Source organism: Cupressus sempervirens, chromosome 3 (assembly GCF_028749045.1).
Source record: "Cupressus sempervirens isolate cs-2001-9-10 chromosome 3, ASM2874904v1, whole genome shotgun sequence".
NCBI lineage: Eukaryota > Viridiplantae > Streptophyta > Pinopsida > Cupressales > Cupressaceae > Cupressus > Cupressus sempervirens.
In genome coordinates, this window is record NC_143120.1 from 1,018,749,781 (window position 1) to 1,018,763,919 (window position 14,139).

At 33.8% G+C, this 14,139-nt stretch overlaps 1 protein-coding gene across 3 annotated transcripts in view; it reads left to right on the plus strand.

Moving 5' to 3' along the window:
* Window positions 1-373: 373 nt before the first annotated feature.
* Window positions 374-14,139, plus strand: part of LOC149570242 (ATP-dependent protease La (LON) domain protein) — a 67,801-nt gene continuing 54,035 nt past the window's right edge. Inside the window, exons 1-8 of one of the 3 annotated variants that reach the window (XM_089822879.1) lie at window positions 385-781; window positions 888-937; window positions 3,045-3,113; window positions 3,379-3,438; window positions 3,692-3,811; window positions 3,930-4,004; window positions 4,691-4,825; window positions 4,934-5,075. In XM_089822879.1, the coding sequence (XP_089679005.1) occupies window positions 526-781; window positions 888-937; window positions 3,045-3,113; window positions 3,379-3,438; window positions 3,692-3,811; window positions 3,930-4,004; window positions 4,691-4,825; window positions 4,934-5,075 (907 nt within the window). In that variant the 5' untranslated portion in view covers window positions 385-525. Of the gene's footprint in view, window positions 782-887; window positions 938-3,044; window positions 3,114-3,378; window positions 3,439-3,691; window positions 3,812-3,929; window positions 4,005-4,690; window positions 4,826-4,933; window positions 5,076-14,139 lie in introns of all 3 variants that reach the window. The other 2 variants (XM_089822881.1, XM_089822880.1) reach the window with 2 other exon arrangements.

Here is a 14,139-nt window from a genome sequence, read left to right on the forward strand (position 1 = left end):
ATATTATATGAATATATTTATATTAAAAAATATTTTATTTTTAATGTATTAAATATGAAATTATTTTTAAAAATAAAACAATAATTTTTAACAATTAGAAATTGTTAGAAATTGAATATTAATATCTTATATATATAATTTTATGAAAAATATTAAAATTTAAATTCAATTTAAACTATTTTAAGTTTAATATACTATTTTATCTAATTAAACTATTAAACTATAAGTTATTCTATTCTATTAAACTATTAGTTTAAGACAAAGCCTCTATGTTACACTTGCTTTATTCCATAATTACGTGAACATCAAAATAAAGAGCATCTATTCCATGATACACTGAAACCTTATCTCAATCTCCTTTTCAGTATTTTCAATTCTTTTTTATTTTATGGTTAAATTTTTTTCGTGGGAATGCTCCTCGACCCTTATAGAGCTCCGGTTTGAAGAACGAATCAAAATCACCACACAATTTTTTTTCAGTCGCGAGGCCTAGCCGTTTGTCTTGTCTGAGGGGTCTAAATTTTGATGACAGTGGGAATGGCATTTCCAATGCCTGTCAAAATGCCATATGCATGTCCATGCCTTTCTCATTTCCATATGAAGCTCATACCCATTTCATCACTTCCAGCAGCGAAGAACTTGATGGTAGCGCCACTTTTGTCATCGCTAAATTCTCTTCCAATCACTGACCATTTTAGGTGCACTAAATTTGGTTCGCTTCCTACAAGAAGACCGCAAGCTACTTCTCACTCTACAGGAGCGGAAGAGGTGTTCAAAGAGGGTAAATTATGCAATCTTCAGTGTTTAGTTTTCGTTTGCAATCTTTGTTTCATTTCGCAGTTCTGCTAATTTTTGTGTTTCCCTTTTTCGTACGAATTACATGCCAGGACCACCATGTCCTATTGAGTTACCCTGTCTCCCCTTCACCATTGCGGAGGTAATGCCCATTCAACTGAAATTATTACTGTTTAGCTTTTATCATAGTCGTATGTTAGAATAATTTTGTTTAACAATGCCCACCTTCACCGAAAGGAATGATCTTTCTGTTACCGAATCAGTTACTAGCGTTGTTTAAGTTCAGTAATTGTTTTTTGGGATATATTCAGATTGGATTGAAATTAGCTAGTTGTGCTACCAGCAACAGGGGTTGGGATTTGAAATGGGGGAAGACAGCTTCTTGGTTGAGGTTTTCCATATAAAATATATGAAGAAATATAAATAGTGGCAGTTTGACAAGCAGTTCCCAATGTTCCGAAAAACTCCAAGGTTATACGCACCAACTTGTCTTCCTCAATCTTCTCTTCAATGGTAGCCAACTCATCTCTGACTTGTGTCAACTTGGACAATAAGAGGTCACACTTGCCTTTGGACATCTTGATATTGTGCAATTTGTCCTTGAAAATCATTTTAGGACTCCAGTAGTTGCTTTAATAATGTTTTGTGAGCATATCCCACATTTTTTTTAGTAGTGTCTTTCTTAGATAGATGAGGAATTAAATGATCTCTTATTCCATCAAGAATGACTATTTGAGCTTTGGCCTCCTTGACTTCATGCAAATTCAAAGCAATAGGATCATTTGCAGGTGGCGTAACTACTGTACTAGCATAGATCTACAATCTGTTTTCCTTGAGAAAAAATGTAATTCAAATCTTCCATTGCAAGAAGTTAGACACACCCTCAAACTTATCCTTGTATTGAACACTGGTTGCCATATCCACAAAAGAACCCGGAGACAAAAATCTGACCTTTTTTTCCCTGAAATCTGTGTGATAAATCTTGGTTTTGTATTAAAAAATTAGAGCTTTGATACCATGCTAATTTCTTTTAACCCAGTAACAGAATTAATTGCACTATAAATTCACAGAAAGAAACTCTATCTGATTTATAACAATCAATACTCTGGCTTAATCAACAGAAACTAGTAGCGGAAGCAAAAATAACAAAAATCAATCACACATAGACATTAACACAGATATTCCCTAGTGTGGAGAAAAACGTACAAATGTTAGATCTTCTATCCATCTTAACAACAAATATTCTCTTCTAGCATACTATATAAGTTTGTTTCAACAATCTTATATATATAAAGCTCAGCTGCTTTTCTTAGCTTGTAAGAAAAAAATCTTTCCTTGCTTTCTTTGACTTTAAATCATATATAAAATCACTCTTATTTTATGCGACCTCACATATGTAGAAATAATATACCAAAGAATAAAAAACACTAAATGTGTTGCTAAACATCTGTCATTTTAGTCTAGAAATAGAATGATAATTACAATTTACAAATATACATGTTCATTCCGCTTGAAAATTGTATTATTCTATTAATGATATGTCGTAAGAGGGCAAAATTGGACAAACCATTTATCTTGAACAATCGAGATTGTAAGCACAAAAACAGTTTTAGGTGCTGGCTGGCTAGAGACTCATTATATCCAGTTTCAGCAATATCCTCTAGCAACCATACCCTTTCACCCACCTATTGTAGTTCCAAGAATCACGGCGATTCATGCGATTCACGCGATTTGGCGATTCGATTCAAGCCAAACGATTTTTTGTGAATCGGTGAATCGAATCAGCAATAAAGGGTTTATGAAATAAGTTACTAAATTTCAAGGGTTTTTTAAATTTTCCGATTCATGGCCGATTCGATTCTGATTCATGGCCGATTCACGATTTGATTCGGCCTTGCCGATTCCGATCCGATTCCGATTCTTGTTACTTTACAATAAATGGCAAGTGAAAATGCAAATGGCACAGCACAAAGGTTTTAGTCAGGTTTTTGGTAACACAACTAGCTAGATTGTATAATCAAATGAATACAAGAGTAGCTGTTTGATGATGGGTAGATTTGCAAATACGATTCTTTAATGAGAAGAAACTGAATTCCATCTTTCATATTATGAATAGTGCTTGCTTGGGAAGTAGCGTGTTCCTGTAAATGAGAAGCATAAATCCGCTGCTGATTTTTATGTTTATTTTAGGTTTTCTTGAAATTTGTTTGTTTTAATTTTATACCTTACAAATTTGTGTTGGATGCAAGGTGTTCGTTCCATCGGCAAGTACAATACTGCATTTATATGAAGCTAGATATTTGGCCTTGCTAGAAGAGGTGTGAAGCCTTGCAACTTTCTTCATAAACATATTTTTCAAAGTAAGCAATATGGCTGTCTTGAAAACTTTTTTCTTTTTTTTTTTCTGCAAATTAAGCCTCGTCTTTGTGAGCCTGTTGTAGATGTTTCTTTCTTCTGATTGTTTGTTTCTGAATTGAAAACATTTATATTGATATTTGCATGAAAAAAAGGGGTTTTAGGCAGCTGACAAAGACTTTTGTCTGCACCATTTAACTTGCATGCTAAAATCCACATGGAATCAAGGTGCAAGGGGACTCCTTATCTGCTGAGGGGAAGAAATTTGCCAGGGAACCAATATCCTTTGTATCTCTATTCACTTATTCTTGGACTTGTTTTGATGCATAATAATCTTTGTCAATCATGGAAATCCTGGTTTCACATTGTTGTATTTTACTATTTAGTATTTAGATTGAGATGGTATGTCACTAGAAGCAAGCATCGAGATTAAATTAAACCCAAAGATTAGAGGCAGCACCATAGTGGACAAACAATTTGCAACTCCAAGTTAAGGCCTTGGCCTTCTAATTCCTCAGCGCTACTTATGAAATTCTTGCAGGCTATGAAGGAGCATAACAATTTCTTTGTGCATTTCGTCCTTGAACCCGTTTCTGAATTTGGAAGTTCGTTAGTCACTTCATTTGCTGCTAGATATGGTTGCCTATCTCTCATAGAGAATGTAAGGCATGGCCCGAAGGACATTTTATCATCTGCCGTTTCTTTCCCACTTGTTTGCAAAACTAATATTTTTATTATGTTAGCCAAAAATGAGTTTTGTTCTTTGTTTGGTTTTATAGGTAAAGCCTCTTAAAGTTGGAGCCCTTGTTACTATAAGGGGAATTGGACGTGTTAATATCACATCTCTTACTCAGGTAAGCATTCTGAAAGTTTATTCTTTGACAATTAATCAAAATTCTGATTTCATTTATATTAGTTTTCACATGGAAAAAATAGTTTCAGATGGCTTACTGGGTGTAATTCACCTTAGGCTTAATTGATCGGCAAGATATATTTTAAAATGTCCATTGAATACTCAGTCCTATTTTATCTCTATTTAGGTAATCTTCCAACTAAGATAAATTGAGACTTCCCTTTTGCATTTTGAGTTGGTTAAATGCAGGACCCAAAAAGACACCCTGGACTTGTCGGATGCTCACTTGTTAGGATCTTAGAAAATACCTGAATGCCTTAGATGGGATGTTGATGGTTCTGGTGATCTGAGAAACTGTCAAAATCACCCGCAAACACTTTCTATTGTCAGTTGAATGTGATTCTATTAGCATGCTGTGAATGGTAAAACCCATTAGTCATACCTCTCTGGACTTTGATAGAAGGCAGACTATATCCATGTTGACATTGGCTTAATCAGATTTGTTAAATGTTTTGTCTCCTGTATTAGTGTCTAACACACTACATGGTAATCAGCTTATTATATAAGCCAAGTTCTTTGTTAATTTTCATTATTTTTATTTTTGAAGTATGAAAATATAAAACATTTGTAAATTTGTTGGGCAGTTCTATTGGTGCATGCTCTACTTATAACTGGATGTGCTTCTAGACAGAACCTTACCTCAGAGGAGTGGTCCTTCCCATGCAAGATGAATTGTCCAATGATTCAAATTCAATTGATGCTTCTGTAGAAGATCTAAAGCTAGCTTTGACAGATCTACATTGCCTTCAAATCAAATTGAGGGTAATTCACTTATTTTCCCATTTGAAATGCTCGTTGAACTGGTGAATAGACTCTTTTATGTGGTGAAATACCTTAAGATTTTGAATTTTCAACTTTGACTTAGGGCAGACCTTGAAGGATGAACAACTACAGACTCCACTTTGGAACTCCTTGAGATGGGCTGAGAAGGAAGATTTCTTGGTTTACAACAAAACATTTGTTCCGAGTTTGGCAGAACGTATTTCGTTCGCAGCATTACAACCTGTTGTCGGTAACTTTTAATGCATGATTCACATTATATTTAATGTTATTTATTTTGTGGATATTAAAGGAAGCATCAGTTATTAAGATTTTTGTTAGGCTTGATATTGAACAAATGAGTGGCAAAATTAGAGCTCCCTAAGAGAAAAACATAAGCATGATAGCATAAATTGAATAACATTTTAAAGAAATAATGATAGAATTCTAACATTTATATTTTCTGTAATGTCCCCTGCTAGGACATTATATATATATATATATATATATATATATATATATATATATATATCAATTAGACTTTTATAGGGCAAAAGTTTATATATATCTCATTTCTTCTAACCTATTTCTCTATGTTATTTTTTTGATCTTAATATTCCCCATATATAATTTTTATTCTTAGAATCATGTCTTTTCATAAATAATAATAATATTATATTAATAATATGATATATATTATTAATATAATATAATATACATTATATTAATAACGTATATTATATTTTTTTTGACAAGGTGTGGACCAAAGCCTAGATTATTTTTTATTTATTTTTTGTTATTATTTGTTTCGATTAATTATTATTATGTTTAAGCTTGAGTAGAGTCAAACTCAAGACTTCCTAGATGAGAGGCTCACAATTTGCCATTGTGTAGTAGGCTCTTGCCTAATAACATATATTATATTAATAATAATAAAATTAAATCAATTATAGTTCTTATTATTAATATTAATAATATAAATGTATTATAATATTTATATTAATATTATTACAAATATTCGACATGACATATTTGCTTATATATTATTATTAATTTAAATATTATATCTTGTCATTATATATAATAAAATTTAATTTTCAATACTTTGATATAATATAATATAATTATTAATATTAAATTATTATTATTTAATTTATTTATACCCTGGTTTGACAGGGATATCGCTGTCCTCCCCTCTCAAAATTTGCTTGTCCTCAAGTAAGATCATAAATTTTCTCGTAAAGCCAATATACAAGCATATAATTGGATGCATGAAAACACAAACCATAAACAAAGTAAACATGTAGTGCATGAAAACACAAAGTAGACACATGAATGCATGAAGACAGAGTAGACACGATGCAAACATATAAGGCATGCATTTTTTATTAATGCTTTGCAATTTGTAATAAGCTAGGGTCAAGAAAAGATTTCGAAATTTTACTTCCTCAATAGAATCTTGCAATCACAAGTGATCATTAGTACATACGCGTATGTATAAGTTTCAAGAAAATGTGAGTCCAGATAATTTACTTCAAGACAATTCTATACTGAGTCCAAGAGTAGAACTTTGGCCCCCTTGGCCTCAGTGGTAGTGTTTATGCATCCACATGAGGTGGCCTACTTAGCAGGATGCTTGTTTTGTTTTGCTCTTATTATTGTTCTTAGTCAAGAAGAACACTTGGAATGTAAACAGATTACTTTGACACCAAGATCAACTGTCTACTAGCACTCTCTGCCAAATACAATCACTTCGTTCATTCACTGTGCCTCTACTGCACCAAATACTTCTTAGATCTCAATACCAGACCTGCATACTCGCATCACGCTAATCCTTTAAATCACCTGCATATAATTCACACTTACAATTCACTTTCTTACTTCAATACAATACATACTCATTATCTAATTACAAGGAACAACTTTCCTTAATACCAAGTACTCAAATTAATTTATTGAGTCGGCCTTGAGGCTTTCCCAATTTACAATTACAATAGGACCTCATTAAGATAAAATAATACATGCTACATTACATCTTTTCCTACTTATGTAACACTGTCAGCTCACAATCTTTAATAGGTGTGTGTGTGTGTGTGTGTTCATCATATATGAGATAATAAGTTTATTGTTATATGAGAGAAATTAATATAATAATATATATAACTATGATTATATTTTTTATTATATTAATTATCTAATTAACGAATAGACACGTTCCATGAAGGGACATGTCTCTTCATGGCTTATTCTCGATATAAATAAGAGGTCGTTGCTTTTCGGAAAATACATACCAAAATAGGCAGTGCTTAATGCATTTGCAGCGATCTCCGAAACTCAATTATTAGCGCATGTGTTTTCCCTTGCTCGATCTCTAAGCCGAGTGAATATCAGGAAAAACTACCATCTATAACATAGAGCACATGTAAAACACTTGATGTATCTAAAACTTCAGAAATGTTAGCCATGAAAGATTATCAAAATAAAGTCCACCATGCTGGACGTCGAGGTTTTCAACTTCTATGTTTTTATATATATATATATATATATATATAGAGAGAGAGAGAGAGAGAGAGAGATAGAGAGAGATAGAGAGAGAGAGTCATTGTGAAGGATCAAAAGAGCCTTATTAAGTGATGTTCATACAACCATATTGCAACAAACATATGCATCTAGAGGTAACTATGTTAATTATTAATCAATTCATTTAAATAATATCCATGCTCAGACCTATTATAAAATTTAGACTAGAAGGAATAGATAGGGATAATGCAGGGAAGGCCTACATAAATCCAGCCAACAAGTTATCTTGAGATGGGTAAAGGGTCAACATCCCCAAAAATATTTTGAGAACATGTCCAAGATGATGTTCATACAACCATATTGCAACAAACCTATGCATCTAGAGGTAAGTATGTTAATTAATCAATTCATTTAAATAATATCCATGCTCAGACCTATTATAAAATTTAGGCTAGAAGGAATAGATAGGGATAATGCAGGGAAGGCCTGCATAAATGCAGCCAACAAGTTATCTCAAGATGGGTAAAGGGTCAACATCCTCAAAAATGTTTTGAGGACATGTCCAAGATGATGTTCATACAACCATATTGCAACAAACATATGCATCTAGAGGTAAGTATGTTAATTATTAATCAATTCATTTAAATAATATCCATGCTTAGACCTATTATAAAATTTAGGCTAGAAGGAATAGATAGGGATAATGCAGGGAAGGCCTGCATAAATCCAGCCAACAAGTTATCTCGAGATGGGTAAATGGTCAACATCCCCAAAAATGTTTTGAGGACATGTCCAAGATGGGCTTAAGGGCTTGGATCCATGAAATCGTGAGGGAGATTGTTGAGTTTGGTGTCAAAGCTACCTATGAATTGAATCTATGCGTGTGTGCATCAAGATGGTGTACAGTTTAGTGGAAACAAACTCACTCATTCACTCACTTACTCCTAATCTCTCTCTTACTAACTCTTAACCTCTCGAGATCATTCTCACACCAACTCCTAACACCTATCTCTCTCTCTCTCACACACACACACATCCCCTTCTCTCTCTTTCTCTATCCTACCCCCCTCTCTCTTTGTGTGTGTGTGTGAGAGAGAGAGAGAGAGAGAGAGAGAGAGAGAGAGGGGGGGGATAGGATAAGAGTGTGTGTGAGAGAGAGTAAGTTAGTAATAAACTATTTGTAAATTGAAAAGGTCATGCTATCTTGGTTATAGCTCTGGCCTAGAAGGATTGATGAGATATAATAGGTAGCTTTGACACCAAACTCAATGGTCTCCCTTAAGATTTCATGGATCCAAGCCCTTAAGCCCATCTTGGACATGTCCTCAAAACATTTTTGGGGATGTTGACCCTTAACCCATCTTGAGATAATTTGTTGGCTGGATTTATGCAGGCCTTCCCTGCATTATCCCTATCTATTCTATCCTTATAGGTAAGTTAGTAATAAACTATTTGTGAATTGAAAAGGTCATGCTATCTTGGTTATAGCTTTGGCCTAGAAGGGTTGATGAGATATAATAGGTAGCTTTGACACCAAACTCAACGGTCTCCCTCAAGATTTCATGGATCCAAGCCCTTAAGCCCATCTTGGACATGTCCTCAAAACATTTTTGGGGATGTTGACCCTTTACCCATCTCGAGATAACTTGTTAGCTGGATTTATGCAGGCCTTCCCTGCATTATGCCTATCTATTCCTTCTAGCCTAAATTTTATAAAAGATCTGAGCATATGCTTAGACCTGCATAAATCCAGCCAACAAGTTATCTCGAGATGGGTGAAGGGTCAACATCCCCAAAAATAGGGATAGTGCAGGGAAGGCCTGCATAAATCCAACCAACAAGTTATCTCGAGATGGGCAAAGGGTCACCATCCCCAAAAATGTTTCGAGGACATGTCCAAGATGATGTTCATACAACAATATTGCAACAAACATATGCATCTAGATGTAAGTATGTTAATTATTAATCAATTCATTTAAATGATATCCATGCTTAGACCTATTATAAAATTTAGGCTAGAAGGAATAAATAGGGATAATGCAGGGAAGGCCTGCATAAATCCAGCCAACAAGTTATCTCGAGATGGGTAAAGGGTCAACATCCCCAAAAATGTTTTGAGGACATGTCCAAGATGGGCTTAAGGGCTTGGATCCATGAAATCTTAAGGGAGACAGTTGAGTTTGGTGTCAAAGCTACCTATTATATCTCATCAATCCTTCTAGGCCAGAGCTACAACCAAGATAGCATGACCTTTTCAATTCACAAATAGTTTATTACTAACTTACCTATAAGGATAGCCTTAGGAGAGATAATATCCATGCTCAGACCTATTATAAAATTTAGGCTAGAAGGAATAGATAGGGATAATGCAGGAAGGCCCACATAAATCCAGCCAAGAAGTTATCTCGAGATGGGTAAAGGGTCAACATCCCCAAAAATGTTTTGAGATGTCCAAGATGATGTTCATACAACCATATTGCAACAAACATATGCATCTAGAGGTAAGTATGTTAATTATTAATCAATTCATTTAAATAATATCCATGCTCAGACCTATTATAAAATTTAGGCTAGAAGGAATAGATAGGGATAATGCAGTGAAGGCTTGCATAAATACAGCCAACAAGTTATCTCAAGATGGGTAAAGGATCAACATCCCCAAAATGTTTTGAGGACATGTCCAAGATGGGCTTAAGGGCTTGTATCCATGAAATCTTGAGGGAGACCATTGAGTTTGGTGTCAAAGCTACCTATTATATCTCATCAATCCTTCTAGGCCAGAGCTACAACCAAGATAGCATGACCTTTTCAATTCACAAATAGTTTATTACTAACTTACCTATAAGGATAGCCTTAGGAGAGAGAACAACCATACAACCATATTGCAACAAACATATGCATCTAGAGGTAAGTATGTTAATTATTAATCAATTCATTTAAATAATATCCATGCTTAGACCTATTATAAAATTTAGGCTAGAAGGAATAGATAGGGATAATGCAGGGAAGGCCTGCATAAATCCAACAAGCAAGTTATCTCAAGATGGGTAAAGGGTCAACATCCCCAAAAATGTTTTGAGGACATGTCCAAGATGGGCTTAAGAGCTTGGATCCATGAAATCTTGAGGGAGACTGTTGAGTTTGGTGTCAAAGCTACCTATTATATCTCATCAATCCTTCTAGGCCAGAGCTATAACCAAGATAGCATGACCTTTTCAATTCACAAATAGTTTATTACTAACTTACCTATAAGGATAAGGCACTTATTATCTCATATACGATGAACACACACACACACGCACCTATATATATATATATATATAAATATATATATATAAATTATATCTCATATATAATTATATATAGGTTTATATAATAGAAGCTACCAAACATCAACACCCCCTCTTAGCTAGGGAGGATAAACACAATACATTTAGGAATGATAAATTTTAAGGATATATTTGATCAGAAGATATCTACCATTTTGATATCACATTTGATAACATGAGTATTGGTCTTCCAAAATATCAACACGTGATATTCACCAAATACTCTAAGTAACATTTAAATATCACATTTGATATCATGAGTATTGGTCTCAAGTGATGTTCATACAACCATATGCATCTAGAGGTAAGTATGTTAATTAATAATCAATTCATTTAAATAATATCCATGCCCAAACCTATTATAAAATTTAAGGGAGACCATTGAGTTTGGTGTCAAAGCTACCTATTATATCTCATCAATCCTTCTAGGCTAGAGCTATAACCAAGATAGCATGACCTTTTCAATTCACAAATAGTTTATTACTAACTTACCTATAAGGATAGCCTTAGGAGAGAGAACAAAGGTGTATTCAACGAGAGGCTAGTGTAAATCCAACCAATCAATTGTCCTGAGCCGGATAAGGATCAACTATCATCAAGTCATGCTATCTTGGTTATAGCTCTGGCCTAGAAGGATTGATGAGATATAATAGGTAGCTTTGACACCAAACTCAACGGTCTCCATCAAGATTTCATGGACCCAAGCCCTTAAGCCCATCTTGGACATGTCCTCAAAACATCTTTGGGATGTTGATCCTTTACCCATCTCGAGATAACTTGTTGGCAGGATTTATGCAGGCCTTCCCTACATTATCCCTATCTATTCCTTCTAGCCTAAATTTTATAATAGGTCTGAGCATGGCTATTATTTAAATGAATTGATTAATAATTAACATACTTGTCTCTAGATGCATATGTTTGTTGCAATATGGTTGTATGAACATCACTCAATAAGGCTCTTTTGATCCTTCACAATAAGAGTCTCTCGCTGTAACATACGAATTTCCATAACCAATTTTAATCTCATATTAATCTAATTCAATAAGTAACTGATTCCATTTCACATGACAATGATTTCTATCAATTGATTATAACTGAAAGAATGATCTTTCCAATCTAACTGTCTTTCATATTCAGTTGAATTTCACGAGAATTAAAAAAAAGAAATATATGTGCATTGCTAACAATTTAACTACTTCTAACATATTGAACTGAAAATAAGTAACGACTAATTATATCAATTGAAATGCTTATTCAACATATAAGTAAATGTTTTAAAAATATCTATCTATTCTTCTAAGGGTTAAAGGTAAAAGAACATATAGTATTAACATAGAATCCTTTCATTCGTTGTCCAAGCCTCGGCGTTGGTGAGAGGGGAAGCATTGACATAGGCTTAACCTCCCAACTGCGAACCATTATTTATCCCCACTCATCCTAAATTAATAGAACGACCCTCCCTACCTCGGGATCGGGCTTGGGATGTTCATAAGCCCAGCCATCTGAGTAATCAGGTGGGTTGAGTGTCCCAACAGTTATTCTCCAAAATAATTGAAGTGTTTGGACAAACAACAAAGATCACATGTTCAACACATTTGCCTAATTTCTACCATGGCCAAGGATTTCAAGTTGGGTTTGCAAACCCTATCTCCACCACTCGACTTGACAACACATTACATAACTGGAACATGCATGAGCTATTATAGTTTTTGCATATTATTTATTTAATCTGATTCCAATCTTATTGTATGCAAACTCTCTACACCTCCTCACCATTTCAGGCTACCATGTCGGTGATTCCTAGGTGCTCGTGAGTTTAACACCTCTTCACCTATAATGGCATCATTGCCTGGTGAATTCGTCAGTGTTTGGATTTTCATGATATTATTTTCATCTCTGGATGAGTATAAATGGAAGAATTAGATTCTAAGCAGTATTTATTTGATCAAGATTACCATTGCATTTCTATTCTTTGTATTCATGGTTGATATGGCTTATGGTTAAAGAACAATCAACGATATGAATAGGCTTTGTGATCTAAAATCTATGTAATGCCTATCTCAATTCAATCTGTAATATGATGGCTACAGTATTTGGTTTAAATTCATTGAAAACAAAAACAAAATGTGACACTCGACTGGCATACTTCAAAGAGAAAATAACAATTACTCTAGGCTCCGCATATCAATGTTCTTATGTGACACCACGAAATTTCTTCTAGTTCTCCACGACCGGGATGATGATCTTTGCTCTCCTGTGCTCAGAATCTACGGATGATGGATAATGTGGGAGTGAAATGGTAAATGGAATCCCAATGAACATTGTCGGTGTTAAAAACTAGGTTCTCCTTCCTATGTGAAAACGTATAAGCAGAGAACAAAGGGCCACAAAAAATCAGATGGAAAAGAATGGGAAAGAATAGAAGGACTATGTCCAAATATGATCGATGAGTCTCTAATAAGAAGATGGCTTGGCTCTTCGACTGCCATCAGGTTACAAAGAAGATTTTTTGAATGCAAATCAAATCGAATTTTTAAAAAGAAGGAAAATAGAGGGAAAGAATAAGAAGTTGAAAAGTTTGATTTTATTATTTTATCATTATTGTTCATTCTTATATAGGTTCATGTGTATGTATTGATAAAGTGGCATCATTAGATTATAACTTATAATTTATTGGTGTCGCCTTATTTTTATATACATATGTTCATATTTGAGTGTGTATAGTAATGATTAAATAATAAATTTTCAAAGGTATGAATTATTGTTTTAATTTACATTATTTTAAGTTTTTATTATATTGTTTCTCTAATAGCTCATGTGGTTCCACAATGCAACATGTTGTCAAATCCTAATATCCTTGTTAGGGTAGTTTTAGGTCAAACCTATCGATTCTGATGATTGAACTATTCGACCATCCCCTTCCGATGATCCCGTTTAGCAATGCTTCCCCTCTCTTCAGTCTTCTTCCTGCAATCATTCAAACAACATCTTCGCCAAGACATCAATTCAAGATATATTAATTGTTAATTCAAAACCATTGTCGATCCTCTAGTGACCGTTAGAGATTTCATCAACATCTAAATAACTAACTCATTTCACATGATCATGAAAATATCTCATTATCGGTTGATACAACATATATAATTCAACAAACTCATTTCACATGATTAGGAAGAAATCAATTGATACAACGACTATAATTAACTAACTCACTTCACATGATCAAGAAGAAATAAATTAACTCACTTCACATGATAATAATTTGTTAAACCAACGGCTATGATCAATTTAAAATTTAGGGCAAAAATTTGGGATGTAACATACCCACCCCCTTAGATTTTTCATTGTCCTCGATGAAAATAATAGCAAATTTAAGTAGTACTCAGTCAATTATATGGAAAGAAAAGAAATATTCAGTTTTCAATCTCAGAGAAAAGATAGGGATATCTTTGAAAAATATCATGATAA